Consider the following 26,825-nt stretch of genomic DNA (forward strand, 5'->3'; position numbering starts at 1 on the left):
TGCCATGCTGTACACCACCAGTCGATCGATCATCACTGGTTTGATAAATTATATTCAGAACACATCTACCACGTCAACAACATTTAATCACAGAACCGTTAAGATTGGAAAAGACCTCTAAGATCATCAAATCCACCCATAGAATCATAGAATAGTTGGAAGGGACCTCAAAGATCATCCTCAGTTCCAACCCCCCATGCCATGGGCAGGGACACATCCCACTGGATCAGGCTGCCCAAGGCCCATCCAACCTGGCCTGGAACACTTCCAAGGATGGGGCATAGATTAATCCAGAAGCTGGGAAGGATGATGGGCTATGGAAAAGGACTCCTGTGGTTTAATCCCAGTTTGGGAAGTAAAGTCTGAGCCAGAACAGACACTTTCATGCTACTCTCCAAAGTGGCTGATTTCTTCAGCCTCTCAGCCAGGCAACCCCTTTTGTGACACAGGGATAATATTTCCTTGGCTTCTTCTTTCATATTCCTAAGTTACTTAGAATGAAAATTGTGGAAAGGAGAACAAAGCATCATTCGTGTTATGCGTTAGAAAGGATGGCATGAACAGAAAAGCATTCCTGCTGAAGTTTACCCAACCCTGCTACCAATAGCTTCACCGTGAATATCTTAGCGCGGCGCTCCGAGCTGTAAAACCCTGCCCAGGGCTTCCTGCTATTACTGTAACAAGCAAAGGAACATGTGTTTAAGTCCCACACAATATGGAAAGGGCCAATTTAATTTGTCCTTATAATTTTAGGGGCCTGGTGGTGGCTGTTATTACTCAGCAGTGGATGGCTGCAGACAGGCCTTTTATGAGGGCTCCGAGAGGCTGGCGCCACCGGGAAACGCTCAGCTCAGCTAAAGTTGCATTTTTTCTGGTGCAGGCGATACACACCAGCCTGTGGCAACCTCCTGACCTTGTCGACACCCAGCATTATTAGAAGGATTTGTGGCTGCACAGCCGGGGGGCTGCCCTCACCAGAGCATTCATTAACCATCGCTGCCCCGGCGCTGCAGGTGGGACTGTGCAGCGCACACTGCTCCCTTGTGAGGGCAAACAAGGAACAGGGAAACATGATTTACGGTCCTACCCCTCCTCACCAGGAGCAGAGGGGAACAGCTGGGGCAACAACAAAATGCAGCAGTAGGAAGGACAGGGTTCTGCTGAGCCAAAACACAAGATGAAACAAGTACTGTTCTTCAGTGGAAGAATTCCATTGTTGTCAGCATGATTTGGGTACAATTTGATAGCTAAGAATAAACCATAGGGGTTGTATCTTCTTCGCCCATCTCAGGAAAAAAGGAGTACGGGGATTCATTACTTAACCTAATAATTCTTCTGTTCTTCCGCAATGAAACTCTTTGCACTCTTTGTTTCAACTCTTTCCCTCCCTTTACTCATCCTTTTCCTCTGCTGATAAAATATTCCCCGAGTTTAACGCCATAAAGATATCCTGTTGTCCTCCTCCTGTCCCATTTTGAGTTCTTTGCTCCTAAGCCAGGTTTCCATCCATAGTTTTTCTGCCATTACTCATGTAAATTACTGTGGATGTAACTTATTTGCAAGCAGTACCAAGGACCTTTCCTAGCACCTTGAACAGGAGGAGATGAGATGGTAACAGGCTCCCTTCCGAATACTCCTTTTATCCCTCACCACAGATATCTTTTAGCTCTTTACCAGTTCTCAAGGATTTGACACCTCTTTAGTCACTAGTCCTTAGAATCTATTTGCAGCACAAACCCCACCAGTACACTCACTGCAACACTTCCACAAGACAAAGCAAAGCTGACGAGGACGGTCCATCTCCCCTAGAGGGTGGCTGGGCGAGAGGCACGTTCCATCCACCTCAGTTTGCCTTGCAATAAACACGATGCTCTCCCAAAAGGGGAAAAAAAAAAGGCAAAAAATTCCAAGACACAGAGCCTCCAAAGCAATGGAATCCAGATGTTGGAGATAACATAGCCCGCTAAGAAGCCATAAACAGCTCCCGTTAGAGCACACTTGCACTTCAGCCTTTCCAAACGGGTCTCGTGTAATTACGGTGCACTGTGCTCAGCAATAAACCTTCGTTTGGTCAGGGTTGGTAGATTTGTTAATCTCACCCAGAACATCCGTTCACTCATTTTGGATAAATATTTTTTTGGCAAGTGGAACCTCCTGCCTCCTCCCCTCAAATTTCAATTGTCTTTGTGTGCAGTGCTCTAACATGCACTGCCCAAAGGGAACTCCTGCCAAGGAGACTGGGCCAGGTCCTGGCCCAAGGCGATGCCTCACCCTCCCACTACACCACCTCACCTGCTCCAGGCTCTCGATGTCAGCACGAAACCCTGAGAACAATGGCACCTCCAAGACAGCCATGTTAGAAGATCCAGAGTGCAGCCATCTGCCCAGGAGAACAAAAAGAAAGTAAACAAACTCAGGATCCAAGATAACAAATGGAACGTGGGCATCTCAGAGTGAAAAGCAACTGAAATAAACCTCAGATGGGAAATATCAAAAGGATCCACTCTTGAAAGGATTTGTTGAAAGCCACAGTCAACTTGGCTTTACAAAATCCTCTTTTCTGCCTCCATTCACCAAAAATAAAGTGTTACTTGCAGAGGGCAGAGATGCAGGAGACATCCAGGCACAAGGAGGCAGAAAAGCCGAGGGAAGGCTGTCACTTTCTGTTGTGCTGCTTACCTATTTTTTCAGTTAATCACAGAAAATACACTTGGTAAAAGGGAATAAACGCCTGGAGTAGAAGAAACTCCTGCTTTTACCTAAGGGGAGGACTGTAAGTGGATTGTGGCACAAGAGGAATGCGACTTCCCAATCGCAGGCAGTCATTCAGCCCTGGAATTTTGTAAATGAACAGTTCCCTCCAGCATCTCATTGACACTGAGAAACTCATCTTGGCTAATGAGTCAGCAACCTCACTCTCTAGTCACTAGAGTTAAAGAATCATAACAACATTGTCCTCTACAACATGAATGGAGATCCCAAAACCCACTGAAATTCAGAGTTAGTACTGCTGACGTGTACATAAAAAACCGACCCCACACAGGAAGGGGTGGCAAGAAAGTTTATTTGGGCAAAAGATTTTGATGCCTTGCAGCAGGGCAGAAGAGCTGACACTGTAATAGAGAAGCCCTTGCTAATCCCAGAACAACGTTCTCTTTGCTCTCATTCACAGTCAGCTCTAACCTCTCCTTGGCAGCTTACCTGTTCACTCTTCAGTTGCGCAACAAACACAACGAGCTTGGACCCAGGAGGCCTCATGAGCTCCTGCCCAGCACTGAGAAAACTCATCAGGCAGCGTCCAGGGACAAACTTGCCAGATCCAAACTGGCTCCTGCAGGGCTCTTTGGAGGCTTCTCCTTGGAGCCCTCCAGTTCGGGCAAGTTTGCCAAGGCACCGCATGGAGCCAGCCTGGCTGTAACGCCCCACCCATGCTCATATGTGCCCAGTAGCCGGAGCTGGGCTGTGAGCAGATCCCGCTGGCTCTGTGGATGACAGTTCAGGGCTGACAGTTCCCCAAGACACTAAACCTTGTTAATTCTAATCTAACTCCATCCACCATACTCCCTAAAATCCCACAGGATCCCTTTACCTGCATTTTTCCCATTCTCCGTTACACATCACAGCCCTCCATTTCCCATACTCTTTTCTCCCCAGAAGTATCCGAAGAACTTCACTGAGCACAATGCTTAAAACAATCGCATTCTGAAGAAAACCCTCAACTCAAAATATTTCAGTTGTCATCTTTAGCTGCACTCCCCTCTTTGCAGTGTCCAAATGCGATGATGAAGGAGTTAAAGGAGCATCATTACAGCAAGAAGGGGAGGAAAGGGAAGATTTCATTTGCTTTAGTTTTCTTTCCAAGCAATCAATCTTCTCGTACTGGGCTTCCTCTCAAATTTCTGTCTTTGCTCCAGTAATTCCCAGGGCAAGAGCTTCAGAAATAACAGAAAGGTTGTGTTGACGCAGGGCAGCCTCCCTAGTTACGGGCATCTTCAAGAGACTGACAAGACTTTACAAGCCTCCCTCACCAGTACAAGCTGCAGTGCTTAGGCAGGGGGAGAGGAGGTTGAGAAACTGATTTTGTGTTACACACAGCCAGCCTGTCCCCAGCACACTTTGGGACACTGGGTTTGACTGGCTGTTGTCACGGGAGGGAGGAAGAACTCAACTAGGCTGAAAAATGCCAGGTTCAGGATTTCACAGGCTTGCGGCAATCAGAGGCAACGCATCTGCCAGCAGCACGGCCATGAGAGCCAGTGCAAGCGCGTGGACAGAGATAACATCTCATTTTTGCCCAGAGTCATCACAACTGTGTTCAGGACTGTAGTCACTATGGCTTTGCCTCTACAGGAAGGAACGAGGCAGAAGCTGACAGGGGAGCAAAAGTCCTCTTTCATGAATTACATCTGAGCTGCTCGGCACTTCCTACCTGGTGCACGTCTCCAGGATGACTTTGTACTCCCGATGGTCCTGATCTGAAGCCGGGTCATCATCATCCACCAGTGCCCTCTCTCTGTGTGAGGCTTCAGAGCGATTCTCATCTGGAGAGACAGATCGCAGGAGATTTGGAGCTTGGAGATGCTGTTCTGTCTTGGGCTCCTTCAGGTTAACCAGGAGCTGGAAAGCTGGTTTGGCAATTGGATCAGGTACATTGTAAGTGACATCAATCTGCAGCAGAAAGAGGGGAGAAGAATGAGAAAAAAACAAATCAGGGGATTTTATTAGACCCCAACATTTCATAACATCTACGAACACTCCCTGAAGACCCGCATAAACACCAGGTCTTTCCAGGCAGCAGAGGCTTTGCATCACAGTTATAAAGAGGTAAAGCTACATCAAAGCAGATTCACCCCAGTACAATCGCTTTTCCTTCTATGATTTACAGCAACTATCGTATAAAAGCAATTATTGTATAATTATTTTGAGAAAAACGCAAAGTGAAACTGCTCCCTCAGAGCAAACTGGGGTTAAAAAAAGCGGCAAACCGACTGAGTTTAGAGATCCTCTGCTCGCATGCTTTCTCCAGCCCCATGGCAACTTTACCTGCATCAGACAGCAGCCTTCGCCCTTGGCACTCACAAACAGCCCCGTTGGAATGCTGGGGATCTGGGAAGATTCCACAGTTAAGACACAGACAAGACATGACACTCAGAATGAAAATGAATATCAACTCTAGCTTTGTTCTGTACAAAATATCTTCCTGGCTATAAAGCAGACCACAGAAATGAAGTAAGCGTGGCTCACTCCCTCCAGCCACCTGCATGTAATGATAGGAACAAGCAGCAGCACTAAATAAGAATCAGGCATTAGTTATGGTGAAAAACACCTTTAAATTTGAGTGCTGCCTCCTTCACATCAAGAACCCAGCCACAAAACCCGCGAAAGTCTCATGATCTCAGTGCTTGTCTTGTGCTTTTAACACTACTGAGCAATTACTGCTACTGTCATTCAGATCCCAGCTCAGATGAATCACTTAAAAACTGTGGCTACATTAGCACAAAACCACCTACCACTGCAGTCTGGAGGACCTTTTTATTCATCTTGTTCAGCTCAAACGTCTCCTGATAGTCAAGATTAGTTGAAGCCAAGGAAATGGTAAGGTTGACTCCTCCGACATAGGAAAGGATAGCGTATTCAGCCAGAGCCTGCAGGGCTACACACGTGTCCTAGGGATTGGAAGAGGAAAAGATTGGAAGAAGGAAGATACAGGAACACAGTAGACTTATAAACAAGCGCTGAGCTGTAGAGTCACCAACTCCTGGCAGCAGAATCTTCCTTATTAATTTAGATAGAAGAAGAATTATCAGGTTTTGTTAATTTTTTTACTGTCAAAGACTTCTGTAAGGACACGGTCTGGGCTCCCTTCAAATTATCAGCCTGAGAAGGAAGCAATAAGGAGCATTGGGAAGTTCTCCTTCTTAATAGGACACAGAAAATTTCTGCCTCGACTCCAGAAGGAAACTCTGCACTGACCATTCCTGAATCAACTAATTTCTACAACTGACAACATGCAATGAAGCCACCCTTTTTGGAGGCAGCTCACCTGAGTGGATGAGAACCCTCCAAGTGCATTCCTCTGCTGGGAGAGCCATTTTACTACTGGGAGAGCAGAGGCCACATCTCCTAGGAGTGTGTATGTCAAAAGGGCATAAGATGTCATTTCCACTTCTGCAGAAACAACTGAAAAAGAAGGACAGGATAAAAAATTTTAAATGGATTTTTTTTTTTCCATTTTCAGAATACCTTATCTGAAGAAGTTTACTTTGGGGAGCAAAACGTCACGTCCTCCCAGAAACCCTGCAGAGTGAAGGGGGGAAAGAACAGGAAAAAAGGAACAAAAAAACCCAAAAAAAACAGTAAGGGGAATTTTTCAGTGCATTATATAAACAAGTCACATGAATGCACACCATCTCTATTCCCGCTGTTGCAGCCCATCCCCTATCCCTGTCTTTGCAGTACAGGTACCTGATTGAGAGAGGCCGTCATTAAATCCCATGAAGGCATCTTCATCAGTAACGAGAGTTCCCGTCAGGCTCCAGTGCGTAAAGCCGTCTAGGAAAACAGGATAGGGGGATACGTGTGATGTTCGAGCAGGCCTGCAGCTGAGCCTCTGTACACTGGAAGAGTCGAGTTCACTCTTGTATTGATGCAAAGAACAGATTGATGCCGTGAACTGCACTGTCCCTCCATTTTGACAAGCATCCCCAAGCAAGAGGCTCCTTTTGCAATTACAGAGATGGCTCAATGCAACAAATCAGGTAATTCTACGATTTTGGATTCAAATACAGCATCAGGGAACAGGATGTTGCAAGGCAAACTGTCATATGGACAGGGAAGTCGCTGCAGAGCCCCTGGTGCCCCTGCCTTCCTCCAGCATCAGCTCCCACAGTGGACAAAGGGGCTCAGCCCCAGAGAACCAGGAAAACCCTTTCCTTACAAAGTCAAACTGTGCCATGAGGAAGATCTCATCTCACAGGCTGCCTCTTCTCTAGTAACTCAGATACCTCACTCGAGCTGCAAGGGCTATTAGCATGTTCCCATAAGAGGGCTGCCAGCTCCAGGATTCTCCAGGTCAGAGGCACGAGCGTGGTACCTTGTGTGATAGCCATGCTGTTCATCTTCCGCAGCGCCGCAGCGGCAGAGGGGCTGTGCAGCAGCGTCAGCGCATACGCAGTCAAGGCAGTGGTGTAGGGGTCTTCTGCTGAATACAAGTTGGACTCTAAGAAGTGTTTGGCTTTCTCAACAGCTGTTCTTTCTTCCTGTATTTAGGGGAAAGAGTCCAGACTTATTGCCAGCCTCTATGTTAGAGTCACTTTATTTCTCATTACTTTGTGTCCACTAAAAATCAACACCACAGGAAAGATGTGATTTATGCTCTGCAGAACGACACCAACACCTTCCTTTCCATAAGAAAAGCCACGCATCTCAGATTCAAACAAGGGGGAAAATCGCATAGCAAGAATGACCGGCACTAACACTGAGAGACATTTATTCCCCCTAAAGCTGAAGGGATTTCATGCCCCTGAGAGGCAGCAGATGAACAGAGCAGAAGCGAGCTCTCTCCTGGATGTTTGATTGTGGTCCTGACACTCTGGAGCGTCTAGCAGACGCCAGAGGATAATAAAGGCCAAGGTTCCCAGGGGTCCCTGCAGCCAACAAACATGTTTTATTAACTCCCGCAATGACCTCACCATATAGGAACGTGGCTCTGATAATTTATAGAAACAATTTAATTGGACTTGATGTAATTTGGTTTCCTTTCATTTCCCTGTGGCACTGACCTTCCCCTTCCTCATTTCCTAGCTAAGATCATTAGCAACACTTGCAAATCTCCTCTAGGAAAGCCATTAGATCCACAAAAACTGCACTTCCAGCAAATAAACCACTAGGGCTGTCCTGACACACAGCAGCCCCAAGAGAGAATCCCATCACTTCTCAGAGGGGGACATTGGGAGAAATGTACTGTGAGCAATGGAGGGTTTCCCAATTTATTTTCTTTTAATTTTCCGTAAGGTTGAAGGCCTCCACTCCAACAAGGGCTGGGAGCCAGGGGGGATGTGCTTGCAGCAGCACAGTCTCACTCTTCGGGCTCTTCAGGGATGTGGTCAGAAGTGCTGACATTAGCACAGACTTTCTGAAGAGATGCTGCTATTTACATGGGCTGTTTCAAAGTCTCCATAAACTCACTGGGGTTTGCCTGAACGGACAATCCTTCTGTGCAAGTAGAGATCACCAAGACATGCTGCAACAGCCACTGTACCCCTTGCTTTGATCTCACAGTTGCCCCTGTACAGATCCGGGAGCTCACCACCCTGCTTCCCCTTGGCTCTTTGTATTCATGACTTGCTCAGCGCATCTGCAAGTGGACATTTCCCCACTCACCGTTAGTGGGAATGTTTAACTGAGATGTTATCTGAGCATCTCCCGTCATATTAATCTCCAGTGAAGTCGCATGCAGATAAAAAAATTGAGCAGATAAGAAGAGCACTGGTTTTATACCATGGCTTTTAATAAGGAATCTCCAAAACACCAGTTGTACTGGAAGTGATTTTGTCTTCCAACTTTGAAACCATGCAGCAGAGTTGCACGTTCCTGCATTGCTACTCTTTTTTCCTGTAGGGCTCCTGTTCTGTCTCATTACAAAGAAGAGAGACAGCTTTCTTCGGAGCCCTCAGTCCAGTCTGTTACAGAAGTGCAGCTCTCCAAAAGACACTGCAATCTAAAGCAGTTTGGCCACTGCAACAAAGGGCAGACTGCACGCACTCTCTGGATCCCCGAAGCCTACGCAGTCCCAGTTAATCTGCTGTGAGCACGAAGCTAACTAAAGGGGTTTTGAGTATATCCAGGCAAGGTACCAGTATCTGCACAGGCTGCAATCACACCTCAAAAATCAAGGCAGAAAAGAGTTTTTGCAACCATTCCTGGGAGAGGCTGGGGGATGGGGCGAGTTCTGCTTTTGTTGAATTAGCCTCGAGCTGATGGTTGGGATATGGTCTGAATAACTGCAGAGCAGATTCCTTATCTTTAGAATAGCTTCAAGGCTTTCCAACAGCCTTTGGTACCCGGATGCTCTCATTTTAGGGAGCCCAGAACCTTTGAAAGTGAGCAGCAGTAAAATCACATTTAAAAAAACCCCAAGTTTTCAGAATATGTAGAAGGAGGCAAGAGCTATTTTATCTCAGTTTTTCTTACCTCTGAAGTTACACCTGTTTCCAGAAGAGCTGCAACCACATAAGCTGTCAGGGAGATCTTTCCATGGATTCCACCCTGGAGGACAGCAAACACAAACCACTGGATGAAAACTAGAGAAGAGGACGCTGGATAACCAGACTCTTGAAGCAAGACAAAGATGTTCCAACTATAAGATAAGCTGTGGCAGCACAGAACTTCTTTTCCTTTGCACGTAAGGAGTACAAAATTCAGGAACCCAACCCAGCGTCGTAGCTCCCTTTCCCAGCAATCACCTGAGAACATACTCAGTGCCCAGAACTTCACACTTCCAGACATGACTCCGAAGCCTACCGCAAGACTTGCCACCTTCCTTTCCATTCCCACGGGACAGCACACAGATACGTCCTGACAGACTGTTTGTTACTGAAATTCTCCAATTCCAGACTTCCCAGTGCAATATTGATATCAGGAGGGTAAGGAATCTGCAGCACTTTGTGCTATGATAACTTAAAAACCGCATCTATTGCACAATTTTGAGTCTGTACAGCTTTTACCTGAATGTCCTTATTTAATATCCTGCCCATAGCAGGAAAAGAGCCATCTTCCTTCTGGTGCTGGATGATCCAGTCTTTGGCAGTCGTTAGTTCCTTCGGATCAATGAAAATAAACCCACGCGACTGTGCAAAGGACTTGAGGACAAAAGCTGTTAGCCTGTAAATACGAATTTATCATCTTTACCGAGAAAAGAATTCAGAATAATAGATCAGTAAGGGGAAAACAACATTCTTAGTAAGCACAAATCTTAAAAATCTCGTTGGGGGAAAACTAAATATTGTTAAAAAACAATGATGGATAAGACTACCCGAAGGCTGTCCAAACTTCCGGATAAGAGCAGGATTAGGGGTCAACAAATTCAACTAATAAGTACAGCTGGAAGGTATATTTATGTTAGTTATGGCTCACCATGAAATTCAGCTCCCTTTTATAGGTGATCTGCTCCCCACATTATCAAAACTTTTAAATAAAGAACCAACATTTCATGAATACGGAATTATTTGTAAAGAAAAGAAAGGAGTAAATTTTCTGATTTTTGTTACTGTCTTTGCTAATAAAAATGAACCCCAAAATCCAGCCCCACTGCTAAAGTCTGCAGCTGTGTTAGACTTAATACAGAATCAGGACCTAAGCAGGCAACAGAAATGGGTTTGGAATTCTAAACCTCTGACATGCAACAAGTGTGAACTCTGGCCAGCTCTGGGAGGTTGAATCATCCCGTTTACAAGCCCCGGAGGAATGGGAGGGTAGAGAGCGTGTGGCCTGGGGATCGTTCAAGTGTGAAGTAATTCTGTGTCACCATCTTTTACAGCTAGGGACTGGGAGATGCCAGATCTGAGATAAAAGTTTACTATCTCAGAAACAGTGAGGCAGCATCATCTCACGAGTGGTCCTTCCCCCAGATGAGTACATAAAGAAAATCAGTTTAAAGCAAAATACAGAACAGATGGAGAAGCCAACTGACAGCACAAGCAAATGAATGAGGACAAGAATCTTCTACATCCGAGACATTATAGTCAACCAAGGCATGAGATGTAGCATATAACCTCAAAGGCCTTCCTAAAGGGGACACTGGAGAGATGAGCTGATTGCTCTGTTTTATCATTTCTGGCTCTCCACTGTTTGACTGAAAGGTTCTGCACTTCAGTTCCCAGGGCATAAATCCATACCGTTCCATTTTATCCATGAGGGAATGAAAAGCACTCGGGAGAAAGACTTCTTTGGGGTTTTTAGGGTTGTTTTGGCTAGGTTATCTTTTTCCCCTACCCTGCTACAGCCTCTGCCACTTCTAGAGACAGAAAGTTTCTCTGTATGCGCTCCAGATGAAGCTCCATTCCCCAGAGAAATCAGGTGCTTAAATGCCCTGTCCATTGCTATTTCAATTCCAGGAGACCAAGTCTGATCCTTAACTGCCTGGATGGATCAGCAGATGTGACTGTCCTAACTGCCCATGAGGCCTGAAACAATTCTAACCACCTAGCAGTACGGTATGAACCCTCAGAGCAGCATTTTGCCAAGCACCGAACAGGCTGCGCAGGGAAGGGGCTGAGTCACCATCCCTGGAGAGATTTAAAAGCTACGTGGATTTAGTGCTTAGGGACATGGCTCAATGACAGAGGTGGAAGTGCTGGGGTAAGGGTTGGACTCAATGATCTTAAAGGTCTTTTCCAACCTAAACGATTCTACGAAACAGTAAGTCTGTAGTCCCCGAGTATTACTTCTATTCTCCACTGTGTGCGATATCGTGATGGATGCTGGAAAGTCACTCTTTCCTTGCCAATTGTGTACTTTTCCCATTTAGCAAACACTGAATTTTCTAACTCTGTTTTAAATAGCAACTCACCACATACTCCCTGAGGAATCCCTCTCGCCAAAAGCACTGTATGAACCATCTTGTCTCTTGTAGGTCAGCTGGCGCTGGTAGCCTGGAAGTCACAAAAGAATTGGGGGAGTCCAAAATCCTCACACAGAGAAAAATAAGTACATAAAGTGAATGAAGACTCAGACCATCTGGCGCTAGTGTAAGGGATTCTGCTGCCCAAGGCAACCTTTTAGTTTGCTGTGAGTGTTCGAGCCAGTTCAGTGTATGCTGTAGCTTATTCAGAAATCTACTTGGGCCAATGTCTGTGAGGCTACAGCTCCTGCAGTTTGGCCAGCAGAAATGTTAAGAATTTTACACCTCCAAAAAGATGCAGCATTAAAAGAAAGATTGTTACTCCAGCATACAGCCAATTCTCCTTCCTTTTTACTGAAAGCAGCATGGAGATGAATTTTCTTTTCCTTTAACGATATAACAGGATGCAGACACTTCTCCAAAACTGTTGCTTGGGACAAGTTCCTGTAACATGGCAACACCAGCTGTGATCTTAACACATAGGAACACTTCTGAGCTGCTCCGGCTGTATTTAAGGCTTGGTTTAGACAAGTGATTAACAAGTTGAATGCTGAAGGTAAGAACTGTCTGCTGGAATGTCTTTTGAGATTGAAAATAAAGACAAAATGCTTTTCCCATTTGTCAAACTCAAGCCTGTTTGTCTTATAACTATGAATCACCTGTCCTAATAAATCTCCCCAGCCTCTCTACCAAGGAACAGACACACTTGGATAAAGCTCTGCAACGCCCATTGGGATCAAACCCTTCAAAATGGGCATTTCTGATACAGAGACAGGCCAAACCTGCAGGACCATCATGTTAAAGCTATTTAGTGTCGGCTTAGCCCTCTGATACACGAGTAGATATTTTATTCCACACTGTATGACATTTTAATAGGAATGGATTACTTTTTCATTTTCAGAGGTGAAGTTTCTTTGCTGGCCCCTCCAGACACCAGCAGCTCCACAATCCCTGAGTAAAGACTGCCCATGACTCCTATTCTTTTTCTTCTTGCTCAGAGCTTTCCGATGCTCACAGGGAACGGAGATAACTCCAGGTGCTTGGGCTCACTGAAATGTTTCTAGTCTTCACCTGTTCACCTGATTCTATAGCACTAAAAATCACTGCCTAGTTTAGTTCAGGCCACTTCCAGAATGACTGAATGCACAGGAACTGATGGGTATCAGCACTCTTTGTGATGGATGACTCAGTGATGAAAGTTTCCTGGCTTGGTAACTCACAAAAACCTTCTGGAGGGAGCAAACAGACTTCCTCATCTAAAACTTGTGCTTGGTGGGACTCCAACAAAGACAGAAAAAATTAAAGCTCTTGAGGATTCCTTCTGTAAGGGTTAATTAGCAGGTAGAGCTTGGAGCCAAAAACCTTATATATATATCTAAGTGATATTTTCAACGTGTGCGACTATCCTGCAAGGAATGGCAAATCCTCATCACCTGAGATACTCTGGGTTAGAAAGGACAACGTGACACCAGTAAAACTCTTCTCACTTACATGCCTTTACTCCTCCAACAAATTGGAAGTGCAACAAGTTACCTTGAACCAAGTAATCAGTAGCTTCACTCTCCACATCATGACCAAGTTGTTTAGTTTTCTGCAGATATTTCAGGACAAAAACATTAGGAGCGAAATGGATCATGTTCTGCTCCCCACATCCAAATGGCAATCGCAGGAGATTGTCCAAGTTGTTCAATGTGGGACCCATCACATCTCCTGTTTGGAAAAGAGGAGATAAATTCAGCATCAAGGAATCACGCTTCACTTCCTTTTGATGTCTTATGATTACCCCCCCCGGGACTCCACTAATTCCTACTGGCTACACAGAATCAGCTTAAATAAACTGTATCATGAGTTGTAATTCCTTCAAATGTTAAGTCTCAGCCCTTGAAGCTCTTGTTGGAATGAAGAATTCTCACATTTCAGAGTCTGATTATCCACGAGTCCCCAATTTAGCTACTAGTTTAGAACAGCACAAGCTGTGACTATGATAGCTATGAAATGACCATGATGAACCATAACAGACAGGGCCTCTGCAGAGCCCTCCCACAGTTCCAGCTTTCATAGAAACATACAGTCATTTCAGTCTCTGTCAGCTCAAACAGGGTTCAAACAAGTGACAAAAAAATAATTCTTTGTCCCAGACTTAAGCAGCAGACACCTCTGGAACCACATGAGGCTGTCCTAACTGCTCTGTATTCAAACCCTGGTCAGAAGCAACAACAGCTGGAGCATCTCTTCATATTTGATAACTGGTACCTAGTGATACCTCCTCATAATCGATACCTATTATTGAAGCCGTAGCTCTTTCTGATCCTGGAATTATGTTGTGGGGAACTCCAAGAGTAAATGCTTCATTGTGATTTTCATCAGTCTCTTCTTTTCTCCAAATTTTAAACTCTCCCATTGACCCCCAGCCTGTGGAAAAGCCAATGTACTTCACCTCAAGCTGTTTGGGGACTGTCCACTCCACAATTATAGACTCATTTAGCACCCGAGTACCATGGCCAACCTGAAAGGAACAGAACACTATGCAGTTCCAAGAACCCACACATACGCAGTCTGCCATGCGTCCTTGAACCCCGTAAACACTGTGTGCATCGGACAGATTGCAGACGGAACAGTACCTTTCTCCTTCCCACCCCAAAAACAACCCAAAGAAGTTTAATAAGAATTCCACAGGCTTGGCCTCCAAGATTTTTGGCATACTTAGCACTAAAACGTCAAAGACTGACGTCCTGAACACAATGTGGCAGGCAGATATGTTCCGACTAAAGCAGCCCATTCAAGACCTGATACAGACAAAGCAACAGGAACAAAGCTTTTGCCTTCAACAGGGCTAAGGAAAATCTGCCTTACATGTGCCTAAATGCTATTTAAGAAAGCAAGAGACTTCCAGACCAGTATATAGACAAATTCACTACCTGGATAACTCCATTTTTCCAGCTGATCCAGAAGCTGCGGAATTCGTCCCAGGAAAGGATCCCAGCTGTGTCCCTGCTGACCACTGGCTCACCCATTTTGCTTATGGAAATCCACGTTTTAGTGTTTTGATGTCCACCAATGACAATCTCTGTCATCTCTGCCATGTCATGGGGAGCAGAGGACAGGGCCAGGTGAGCATCGTTGTGTGCTTTCACAGCAATGTCAAAGTGTGTCATCTGGGCAGGCTTCTGCACGTATTGGTACTCATATTTGTTAGGTGTAGAAATGTGTATTTTCTCTGGTCAGAAAAATAATGGAATGTTGTAAGAATCAGAACTCACGTACTTCAATAATAACCCACCACTAACCACTATCCTCAAAAAAATAGACCTTGCACAAGCACATATTCTTTTTTCCAGCTTCTCTTACACAAACTGTAGAAGTATACATGGATGTTTCTACCTATCTTCTGTTTATATCCCTTTCCAATATAGAAGATCCCTCGACTCAAACTGCTCAGGTGGATTTCTAAGAAAGTCCGCAAGCCATTTTTCAGTTCTAAGTGGTCAAAAGCACCCCTGTTTAGCTCCTGGAGCTACTTTGAGCAATCCAGCTCTCAGGCAGGCAGGACATTCTGATTCCAGAACTGAATTTTAAAACACAACTGACACCACAGTCCCAGCTACTGCCGACAGGGCTGAGTACCTGAACTGTTCCAAAAATAAAGGAATTCAATTGCCATTTCCAGAAATCACTTGGGCAGTTACAGCAAATTCATAATTAGCCAGCTAGGTAAAAAAGGCTCTTTATTCAACGGTTCCTCCTGCTCACTAGAGCTCATCAATCACAGAGAAAGGGAAACAAAGATATTTTAGTTTTTTTCCATAAGCTGAAGCCCCATGTTTCCACTTATAACTAAATCAAACAAAATGAGTATCTCACTTGATTTGCGAACTCACCATTTGGGCAGAAGAACACACTATAGGTGTATTCTCGAGACAGTCCTTCTGGCTGCACAAAGACAGAAATCCATACACGTTACACAGTGCTTGGGTCAGCAGGAACAGCACTTCAGCTTTACTTACAAAACACAAATACTCTGCTGCTGTGCAGTTTTATATCCCTTGTACAAAAGTTATGACACTGGTTGTCATCAGCTAGAAATCCTCAACCACTACCAGCGAGTCCCACATCACAATGTATTTTAGATAGACCAAGCGTACCTGATAAAATTCCTATCCCTTTTTCTTCAGAACAGAACTGAAGGTTCACTAGCACAAACTCAGAACAAACCGGGCCTTTTCTGTACACGCACCGCAAAAATGGATCATTTCCAGTTATGCAAACATACAGTGAATGAACTTCAAGATCTTTATAAAGCTACTCGTATTTCATTAACCACCTAATAACCTCATGATTTGCCCGAGCACTTTTATTTTGTCTGAATGATTACAAAGTCACATTTTCTTACCTCAATAATAACACTGCTGCGCACATAATCAACTCCCACTGGGGTCTTTTTGTCCACGTAACTGTCCTCCGAGTGCCTGCCATTCTTTAGGGTCTGCATCCCCTCCTGACAGCAATTGGTTCCACCATAAGCAAAAGCTTTTGCTAAGAAAAAGAAGGGAAAAGAAACAGATTTTTTTTTTGTGATAGGAAGATCCTCAGGAGTTTGAGTGAAGATCTAAACTAATTCGATACAGTCGATTAACAATATATCAAGTGTTTCGTAATTACAGCTCTCGCATTATCTTTATTTGAACAGTCACGTCAAAAACTGGACAATATTGGGACAGTCACGGTGCAACAGAGAAACCTTTTCCTAGTTCCCAGTGTTGCACATTTTTTCTGTGATTATTTGTTTGAAAGATGCACAGAATTTGTTATTTTCCTCTTTTAAAATTGACACTGATCACAGGGAAATGCAACAGGTCCACATCTGACATGCCCACAGCAAACAACAGGAAAGCTGATGCCTGGTGAACCTCTGAGTTGGTTCACACAGACTCCTCAGCACATTACAGCCACAGAATCCACTTCCAAGAAAAAAAAATGAGATTGAAAAGCTACATGGGCAGAAAGTGGAAAGAATGATCCCACCTGGAGGTACTAGGAAATAAGGATTTTCTTCTGAAAGAGAAATTAAAAGAAACACTTGTACAACTCCCTCAAGCACAAGCTGTTCTTAGGTCTGTAGTACCAGTGATGTTGCTCAGTCCCAGCTCACTGAAGGACAAAACGATAGAGGTGGGTTTCGCTTCCCCTGGGGCAACGCACTTCTTCCTTGTCAGATGGTGTTTCCCAGGATGCCCAACAAACTTTATGCCTTTGGGAACAGAAATCTTCACATAGACCTGTGAAAACGTTCAAATGCCATTTATTGCAAATTTCAGCCGCAAACCCAGGGACTTAGCAAGAGGAAAGAGGGCAGTTACCTCTACGCAGACAGGCAGATAATTGTAGACAGTCAGTGGGATTTTGGTCTGCTCTCCCCGGATGACATGGTATGGCAGAGTGAAGTCAATGAAAAAAGGTTTAAATGTCTTCAGCTCTGTTTGATTGGCAATGCCCAAACCCTTCTCCTCAGACAGAGCCACAGCTTCTGTTATCCACGTAGTGATGGAGTCGGGCACTTCCACGTGCAGCTGTGCTTCGCCTGATACATTGCTGCCAAGGAGAACAAGGAAGAGCACGGGCTGATCAGATTAATGAGATGCTTTGGAAGGAAGCACATAGAGTCAAACACTTTGGGGAATTCCCTCCAGATCCAAACTTATAACATCACAACGAGGTCTGCTTTGAACAATAGCTTATAAAAGGCTCCACGTTCTCTGTCAGGTTTTTGGAAACCCATGCACGCTCATAAGGAACAGACCAGCAAGAAGCTGCTCATGCAAAACAGCCTGACAGACAAACCCTTACTGGATTAAAAGCTTTACAGCCATTTGCAGCATCATCACGGAGTGACTTTTCTTAGAGGAAAGAGTAAGAACCCTGGGTAAAAACAGTCCAGCAATAATTTATTTCAGAGCTATTGAAACAATAATTAATTTGGGTGGACCCCAGTGCCCCTCTATATAACACCACATCACAGAAGGGCAAACAATAAGTTTGCCAGACAGCAAGCTCAGTGAGTGCTTGTCCAGGGGAGCACGTTTTGATCCAGATACATTGTGGTTGGTTGACTTTTAGAATGCCTGATGAGAAAATTTCCAAAAACGTGAACTTTCTTCCAATGAGGATTGAAACAAATTATTATACATCCAATTTCTACTCTGAGTGTTTCGCTTTACTGCATGCTCCGCAGCAGGGTATCATAAACCTGGTATCCTCTTCCATGCTTCAGAGTAATAGAAATTCAACTTTGCTCAGCAGCCTTTGCTCTTTCTCTCCTGCAAAGAAGCTTTGGCGCTGCCTAGAACAGAAAACATCTCCTCTAAAGCCAGAACAAAAGCTATTTCATGGCTCAGCTGGCAGGATGATTGGTGCAGTTATGAGTACACCCTAAGGTTGTTTTCTCTGAAGCTCTTATTTATTCCCCAAGCTCTATACCGATGCTGCCAGCTCTGTAATCTTCTGAGAGCAACGTGCACCTTAGCTGGCATGGAAACGAGAAAACAAGATCTTCAGATCTTGCAGCTCTGCAAGTCTGCAGCATAGCTCCCTCCTAACGCTGCAGCACCTCCCAGTTCACATCCAGGACAAAGTGGAGAACTGCGCTTTTGCAGCTTCTCCACTGACCATCAGTCACATTTTGGGCACCAAAGAAGCATCTTTATTTGCACTGTCTAAATCAACTGTTTGCAGTCTCCAACGAACCTAAGCTGTGGTTACTGGGATGAGCTAGGCAGCGTGTCGTGTCCTGGTCTGGGTGTTCATGGTACAGTAGGAAAGGATTAAAACCAAGAGTTTGATCAAATCCTAGAGCTGACGATACCTTTGAAGCAGCACGCTGGGTCCAGTCAGTCCCCAGGGACCCCGGGCAACAAATGTGGTTCCACAGCTCAAACTACAGAGCGCAGGGCCTGGGGAATGCACTAACCTCAACAGCACCAGGTTATTTTAACTTGTTTTAAGCACATTAGTTTCTTCATATTTAGGTCTTCATCCCAACTGGAGTTAGGGAGCTGGTACCTGCATTAAACTTCAGCCCCGAAGAGTACGCGGGAGGATGTCCTAGCTCCAGAACTGGCAGCACTCCAGCCTGCTTAACCAGACAATTTGTTGCAGCTGAAGTTCTTTCCACTGGGATTTCAGCCCATAACCAGCATTAACATTATTTTCACACATGAGGGCCCTTACTCTTCTGGGCGGGGGGCCAAAGTACACACACATTTCCAGCCATTAGACCCTCCAGCCAGGCTCTCGGAATGTTTAGAATGGGTTTGGGAAGTTGACATTAGGCTTTTGTTTCTTTTTTGAGGATTGGATATTGTAATTACAAATGGTAGAAGAAGAAAAAAAAACCTTCCTGTTCAAAAGGGTGGAAATCAAGGAACGCTTGCTTCAGTCGTCTCTAATGAAATGAAGTGGAGAAAATACAATCTGCAACTTTTTATTCCACACTCTCCCACTTATAATTAACTGCCCCAGCTTGCAGAGGCCCAAACGGGCACTTCTGGAGTTCTTTGTGTATTTCTACAAAGCATATTTCATGCTCAATTGAACAGATTTGAATACACTTGCTGCAAGTTCCTGTCAAATTTAATTTATAACCATTTAGGGAGAAGGAAATTTACTTGCAAACCTGGAGAAGCCTTTTATTAATTGCTTCACATTCTCCTAGAAGGGCTGCTCTGGGAGCTTACTCATCCGTTTATTCTTTTTTTTTTTCAGTTCCAGTTGTGCCAAGCTGCAACCACTATTTTTTGGGCAGTAAATTAAGGTTTGGGGGAGATGTTCTTGCATCAGAGGAAAATGAAAGAAGGGCTCTGTGCACTTTAAAAAGCAAACAATATAGAGGATATCAATAACCAGTGCGTGGTTAGGCAGTACCAGCACTTACAGAAGCAGCTACTCTGCCTCCATCTCCTCACACACTTTACTCCAGGACCATTTTCCCACTACACACATGCAACAATTAGAACGGAGGGGGAAAAGACAAAACACACCAGCACATGCTGAAGCTGACATTTCTGGATGACTCCAGAGTCCAAACAAATCCAGACCCAACTCGCCCTCCCTGTAAATGGAAACTGGCACTTTTGAGGGGCTGCTCTTGCCTTTTGACTGTCAGCTCCAGGGAAGACTTCCTGATGGCCTTCGCTCTCCCAAGGCATACAGAATTCTGACTCGCACGAAGATTTTAGCACAGAGCTAGAAGTGCATCACTGTCTTGTACCTTACAGTCCGTTTTAACTGCAACAGCAGTCTGACTTACATTTAACGCAAGGCAAGCTTACACAACAGGCAGCTCCTTCCAAACTTGTATCCTCACTCCCTCTTCAGTAATTTCTTGCTACACCCTTCCCGTAAGTGAATAAAAGACAGAAACATACTGAACAAACCCATTACTCCTTTCCTTCCCTGAAGATGTTCCTTTACCTGTGACACCAAAGTGAATTACACGTGGGTTGCAACGTAACGACAACTGACAGGCTCGACCTGAAGTTGTGAACACGCTTCAGGACCAGATGTAATGTTACAATGAAAGAGAATTGATTAAAGCAATAATGAAAAAAAGCAAAGACATATCGGAGAAGGCTAATGGAACTCCAGTAGGTTTTACAGAGCTCTGTTTTATGCAATTGAGGAATATACATACAGGTATGTCTATACCTGACATTGAGGCAGTGCCAAATCCATGTTTCAGGAAAGAAGGTTCTTTTTCTCTTCTCTGCTCTGCTAAAAAAAAGAAACAATTCCCTTGGTAATGAATTCTTTTGATAAGACAGTTTTAACAGTAACTGATAAATCAGTGTTAAAAAACCTAGCACAAATATAATCTTGGAAAAGAAATGGTTTTTTGCTGAGCGAAATCAAAGGGAACATACAGGACATGAGACTTCCCACGATATCAGGATATGGCCTCACTAATAGCAGTTACTACAGTCACTCCTTAATATTCCACTCTGTTCCTTCTCTTGCATTTGCAAGGAGCAGTTCTGCAGGCCAGCCCTTGTTTGACAAATAATGAGAAGCAGCAACGAATTCACAGAAAACTGAGATATGCAGAGTTTCAAATGATCATTGAAGACCATTACTTTGCATTTTTCTAAAATTAATTTAAACATTACAAAGTAGTTCCAGTTATAATTTTTATTAGGTCTATGAAGACAATGGAAGAGTTTCTTCACCACCACCTTGTCTAAACCAAGCAATTTCCTGGGGGCATGGAAGCGGAAAACAGCTGCGAGTATAGAAAAATATAGCTCAGAGTACTATAATATGCATTACAACAGAAACATTACCTCGGTGCTATTTTAGAGTGCATCGTAGCCACCAGTGTCCCAGTGTGCGGCTGAAAAGCCGGGACAGCCTCGTCCGTGTACATGCCTCCATTCTGCCTGTGGTTTAAGCTGACGATATCAGTCATTACAACCAGGCCCGTTTCCTGGACAATAAAAACGAAGACCACAAAACAAAAACCAGCAAGAGAAAAATAAAAGAAAGAATTAAACATGTACCAAAAAAATCTTTTCAGACTAGAATCCCCCAACTACATCCCAACACTTACAGGGTAATTTTCAATTAAAACTTGAGACTTTTTAAAAACTTTATATAAAAATGATATTAATGTGAGAATACACAGGCATTTCACAGGCAGAGGCTTTATGAGAAAGCTCGTTTGCTTGGAAAATGCCTTTCAACCAGTACCGAACATTACCGGGCATGTGTGACTGCCAGGCACCTACAGGTGAAAAATTATTACATGTATTTTTCCTCTAGAATATTACATTACAGCTTTTTACCCTTCCTAAAAGTTTCCAGTGTGTTCTGCTGCAGTTAGCAGGCAGCTCTCACATCAGACATAACTGCCCGGCGCTACCAGGAATGCCAAGCAAAATGGAAACAGTCCAGAGCTTCACAGTGAAAATACAGAACTCAGAAGAAAGCTGTCTGCCAACCCTGTCCCCTAAATAGTCTTCGTAAGAGACAGCAGCTCCCAAACACCGAAGGGAGCGTGAGCTTTGTTCTCTTTGCACACACATCCAGTTAGTACCAGTCAGGTACACATCACCACATATGTACCAGCTATTAACAGACATTATCTTCTCCCAGGAGTTTACACCTCTTGGTAAGGAAAAGAAGCATCAGAACAAAACCCCTGACAGATCACAGGGAGAGGAGAAGCAGTGACTCCTGCAGCGGTGGACAGGAACAAGGATTTAGTGCTTCTGATTCAGAGATTGAGGCACTGGGGGAATAGGTGGAAGCCTCTGGGGTTTAAGACAAGAATAGAACAATCCAGCTAAAATTGCAGCAAGGACAAAGAACAAAGATAGTGGATCTGAAGGGAGAAGGGATCATTATCGATAGCAGTTATGTGGATTGAAAAGGGGAAGAACATCAAACATGAGGCCTGTGACACTGGTTCTCCAGGCCAGTCTACCTTAAAGAGCAACAACGAGGAGAAGCCTATGTAAGGAGCATAAGAAACCACGTAGAGCGTGGCCTTGCCCACGGAGCGTCCTTACAGCTTCAGGCAATCAGGGAACAGGGATTGCGTGCTGCACTAGTGAGGTAGGCAAGGCGGTCGGATGTCAGCAGAGCCTGAAAGAGGGGATGGACTCTGTTGTTCAGCTGCAGGAAGGGAAGAAAGAGGCCAACAACTGAACCTCTCAAACAGATCAGGTAATAATAATTGTATTCAAAAGGAAAACAAGACGCTAATAGAAACATAGAAGTATGTCTTAAAACCTACAGATGAGTAACCTGTTTTTAGCTTAAAAAGACTGCTTCATTAGTATCCAAAGCCAAGAAATTAATTAGTTCATGAGTATATTAAAAAAAATAATTAACTTGTTTTAAACACTCAGCTTGAAAGCCGATGGAAATACACACCACAGATTGAAGGAGATAAGATTTTTTTAAATCTGGTCAAGTTTAACTATTGAAAGATAACAAACAAACAATTACTTAAATATATGGCATTTATCCTGAGCAAGGATAAAAAGAAAATATCACTGATCTTTCGCAGAGGTGGCCACAGAAACTGGCAGAACTGGGGCAGGAAAGAAGGCTAAAGGATTTCCAAAGGACAGCTGGAAAGGACAGACTCATGCTCCACCTTCCTTCCTTGTCAAAGTCATGCAGAAGAGACCTGCAAGCTCATCTTTACTGGAAGAACCTGCTGGCCCCCTGCATGATTCTCCAGCTCATCAGCATGAATTCCTTCACATAACAGGACAACTGCCCTCTCATCAGGACTGGACAAAACCAAAGCACATTTCTCTAGTATCTTTGCTGGAATAGTATATTCTGTTCTCACAAGCTACTTTTCAGCCTACCCCCCTAGAGAAACAGCTCTAATGTGAAAAAACCAACAGCCTACAGAGCTGAAAATGATCCTGCAAACATGAAAGTAAAAAACACTCCACAGAGAAGTAAGGCTGATTCTTCCTACTGTAAACGCGAAGCGAGCATCCTTGGTGATGTCCCAGTGCCATGGAAAGACAGAAGATCTACGGCGTCTACGTGAGGACATGCCTGGCCACCAGAAGTGTCCTTCTTCCTTCGGAGCTCCAAAAGCATCAGATACATCATACTCTGCAAGCTCTTGAAAAACCTGTCAGGAAAGGGAAGAGGCTGCTGTCCTCAGGGATAAAGGTTGCCTACGAAAGGGTAAGTGCAGAGAGCAGTATTAATAAAGAGACAGCAGTGCCTTCAGAGCTTCTTTTACCTGACTGGCTGTCAGTTGAAAACCTGTCCTCAGCAAGTAGACACTCTTATCCACAGTGGCAATGCAGACACAGCTTGATTTTGCAGCTCTGACCTTGATGTTCACAACATCACCAGGTCTGGTCTCATTTGCTGAGAGCGTCACTGCAACCTAGGTGTTGAACAGTAAACCCCATTATCTTGACTCAGAATCAGCAGACAAAATAACAGAGTAACAAGATACCACCCCTTCTGCACCCTCTGCATTGCCATACCTGGTTTTCAAAGGAGGACTTCACAGTGAACTGCAGGCTGTCAGTAACACCTTCTCCGTTCTCCCGGACATAATACACCAGGAGACGGCCTAAGGGAGCCATGCTGTGAACAACTGAGAACCGGAGGAACGTCATGCAGACTTCAGCCTCTGCTGCAGGGACACTGGTAGGTGCTAAAACATAAAAATTGTGTCAAGTGCAGAATTAGTTACCAAAAGCACCCTCTTCCTGTCCCATCCATGTGCTGTGAGGCACAGAATTCTCTGCCAAAGATTTGCATCTTTCCCTTGCTCCTGTTCAACATATCCTTCTTGAACTCATCTTCTCCCTTGCTTTTATTTTTCCCTGCGTAAGCTGATAGGCAATTGGCACCCACAGTGTAATGAGCAGTAAGGAAAGGCTGGATAGAGAGTGACTGGCCAGAGTTTTTCCTGACAAAAATCAAGGAAATGGACAATTAAATTTCGAAGCCATTTACAATAAACAAGCAGGTATTTATTGGTGCAGGATGATGCCAAGAGAAGTACAAATGAGTCTGAAAAAGGACTCTCTAGTTTATGGAGCATCATTTCACCAGCAGCAGTTAAACAGAATCAGGGAACAGACTGGGTTGGAAGGGACCTCTAAGGATCACGTCGTTCCAGCTCCTTTGCTGCATGCAGGGAACATCTTTCACTTATACCAGGTTGCTCAAAGCCTGATCCATCCTGACCTTGAACACTTCCAACAGAGCAAAACCAACATGGCAGCTATTGGATTCACCTTCCCAAGCCTACCATTATTTATACCCTGCTCTCTGAATTCAGACAGGCATCTTCCTGTTATTCCTTGCCCAAATCAGGACTCCATACTTTGTTTTCCTTCCCCATGCTAACTGCATGATCTTCTCCCTTAGCCTGACCCATGCTATCAGCCCATCTAACGCCCTCTTCCTCGTTTAAGCTCAACCAGCTCATCATACACTTCCCTACTACCCAGCCAATCCCAAGTGAAGCATATTAAGACAGACTGGAGTTTTCTTAACAGAGAAAGACTAGAGAAAACTCCAAGAGTTCTCTCTTAGAAAAATTAATTCTTTTTTCTATATGACTGTATGCAATGGCTATCACTATTTTACTTGCACAAAATTATTCTGTGCCCTTTAAGCAGCATCAAATTCAAAAAAGAGGACACTTAGTTTTGCAGAAAGGTGTTTTCCCCTGAAAATAGGGGAAAGTTTGCATTTCTGATGCTCCTACCTGTTCCTGGGAAGCGTATGATATCAATGTTCTTCTCAAAAGTAAAGGCAGCTCTTTTGCTTCTCTGCTGGGTGATGTTCCAGGTCTGCAGCCCCGAAAGGACAATGTTGCCTCGCGATGCCACTTCATAATGAAGAGTGAAGTTGCAAGGACATGTGGACTTCACTGCAATCGAAGCCTCCTCTCCTACCTGCACCCAGAGACAGAAAAGCCAAAGGTACAATTAGTCTTGTTATTTGCAAAGCATACAAATCTATCTGGGTTTCAGTCCACAAGAGACAGGACTCCTAAGGAACACAGGCACCAAAAAGTACGTTACACGTGCACTGTTTTCATGGACTTTTCACAAATTAAAGAGGGCCTGTGCTCAGCTCTTCACTCCCTGCTTGTCCAAGAGAAGAACGGGCTCAGGGTTTGGATGCATTAATGAAAACAATAAAGGAATCTCTGGAATCCTGAAAGTTAAGCCTTTCGGCACAGAGCAGCTGTCAGAATTGGTTGAATTTTAGACACCCCTTCAGCAGCCCAGCCCAGAAAAGAAAGAGATGGGTGTCTGATCATCTTCGAGTTTAATTGAGATTCTACATGGTGATTACTTTCATATGGCCAAAACTAATTCAAACATAACCCCTGTGGCATGAAATTACAGGGAACAGATCTGAGGGGAAATGCTTTCAAATTACACAAGTCTTGATATTAATTTGCAAGTTTGGCACTCAAGGAGTTGTCAAACATACAAACAAATGAGGAGGGAGCTGCTTTTTTTCTGGGTAAGCTCACTCAATGCCTGCAATTGGCTTTAGAGAAGCACACTGACTGACCGTCCTTTCTGCTCACCAGTCCTGTACCCAAAGGTACTCGCCAAGAACTGAATCCCCTGAAGACAATCCCTCCCAAACCTGCCAATCCCAACAGGATCAACATCAGGATTAGGACTGTTGGGTCTGGCTGAGTAATAAGCCTTCTGTGGAGCAGCAGACTCCTCTACGAACACAAACTTCTCACCGCTGGGATACACTGAGCAGCTACTGCTCATATTAAGTAGAATTTCTTCAGCAGCTTCCACTCCTGATCCTCCAGCCGTTAAAGCAATAACCAAGTAAGAGTATTCAGACTGAATAAGGTGAAATGAAATATTGTGAAAACTCCCTTTCTCCAGAACTAACAGAGTTACCTTGCCAGAGTGTACATACGACACAAACCAGTGTGGCACGGACTTGAACACAAGGAGCTGCTAATGGTTAAACACAGCAAGAATACCACAGAGTCCAAGAAATGCCTCGTGACATTAAATATTTGAAGTATTAAGAATTCCCCAGTGCAAATGATTAAGCAATTCATTTAAAAAATGAATGTAGCTAATTGGAACACCCAGTAAGAGCTGGCAAAGCAGGGAAACAGTTCCCACATCAGCTGGTCATCCAGCTCCTAGCTTTCCCACAGAAGAATTAGTTCTAATCAGGTTATAATAAGAACAATGTGTTCAGATTAGCAGTGTATAATCCCCTTTCCATACCTCAGGAAACTTGTAAAAGATTAATTAGCCATTAAACTACCATGAAATGCAATGACAAAAAAAATGCTCTTATTGGGACACAGAGTCTGGATCCAACCTGATGCATCTGCTGATAATGGAAATCTAAATGCGTATATTGCCAAAACCCATATTTTTTTTTCCACAAAGAAATGCATAGACCCTCATGGCATCTTCTTGGGTCCTGAAAAACTCTCAGTAAAACAATATGCAACAGAAAACACTGTTACATCAGATCTGTCCGTTAGGAGAGTGATCATGACAACTTTTACCTGGAGAGACTACATTTTCAGAGAGGCTTCTACAAAAACTACAAAAGAAAGGACAACTACATCCATCACTTGGTAACTGAGGACTAAATAGATCCAGCCGAGATTAAAACTGGGAGCTCTAGTGAGACTACATAGCCCTAATAA

The 26,825-nt window shown here is 44.2% G+C and overlaps 1 protein-coding gene across 2 annotated transcripts in view; it reads right to left on the reverse strand.

Annotated features, from left to right (window-relative positions):
• Window positions 1-26,825, reverse strand: part of CPAMD8 (C3 and PZP like alpha-2-macroglobulin domain containing 8) — a 49,258-nt gene that overhangs the window by 12,427 nt on the left and 10,006 nt on the right. Inside the window, exons 14-36 of one of the 2 annotated variants that reach the window (XM_054050381.1) lie at window positions 24,876-25,065; window positions 23,638-23,810; window positions 23,385-23,534; window positions 23,109-23,270; window positions 20,953-21,095; window positions 20,321-20,383; window positions 16,978-17,209; window positions 16,743-16,896; window positions 16,011-16,153; window positions 15,499-15,550; window positions 14,539-14,837; window positions 13,901-14,126; window positions 13,154-13,330; window positions 11,570-11,651; window positions 9,726-9,882; window positions 9,193-9,267; window positions 7,094-7,259; window positions 6,466-6,552; window positions 6,044-6,180; window positions 5,511-5,666; window positions 5,044-5,106; window positions 4,430-4,668; window positions 2,293-2,380 (exon numbers count right to left, since the gene is read on the reverse strand). In XM_054050381.1, coding sequence (XP_053906356.1) covers window positions 2,293-2,380; window positions 4,430-4,668; window positions 5,044-5,106; window positions 5,511-5,666; window positions 6,044-6,180; window positions 6,466-6,552; window positions 7,094-7,259; window positions 9,193-9,267; window positions 9,726-9,882; window positions 11,570-11,651; window positions 13,154-13,330; window positions 13,901-14,126; window positions 14,539-14,837; window positions 15,499-15,550; window positions 16,011-16,153; window positions 16,743-16,896; window positions 16,978-17,209; window positions 20,321-20,383; window positions 20,953-21,095; window positions 23,109-23,270; window positions 23,385-23,534; window positions 23,638-23,810; window positions 24,876-25,065 — 3,414 coding nt within the window. Of the gene's footprint in view, window positions 1-2,292; window positions 2,381-4,429; window positions 4,669-5,043; window positions 5,107-5,510; window positions 5,667-6,043; window positions 6,181-6,465; window positions 6,553-7,093; window positions 7,260-9,192; window positions 9,268-9,725; window positions 9,883-11,569; window positions 11,652-13,153; window positions 13,331-13,900; window positions 14,127-14,538; window positions 14,838-15,498; window positions 15,551-16,010; window positions 16,154-16,742; window positions 16,897-16,977; window positions 17,210-20,320; window positions 20,387-20,952; window positions 21,096-23,108; window positions 23,271-23,384; window positions 23,535-23,637; window positions 23,811-24,875; window positions 25,066-26,825 lie in introns of both variants that reach the window. The other variant, XM_054050380.1, reaches the window with a different exon arrangement.

The sequence above is a fragment of the Cuculus canorus genome, chromosome 27, assembly GCF_017976375.1.
Source record: "Cuculus canorus isolate bCucCan1 chromosome 27, bCucCan1.pri, whole genome shotgun sequence".
Taxonomy (NCBI): Eukaryota; Metazoa; Chordata; class Aves; order Cuculiformes; family Cuculidae; genus Cuculus; species Cuculus canorus.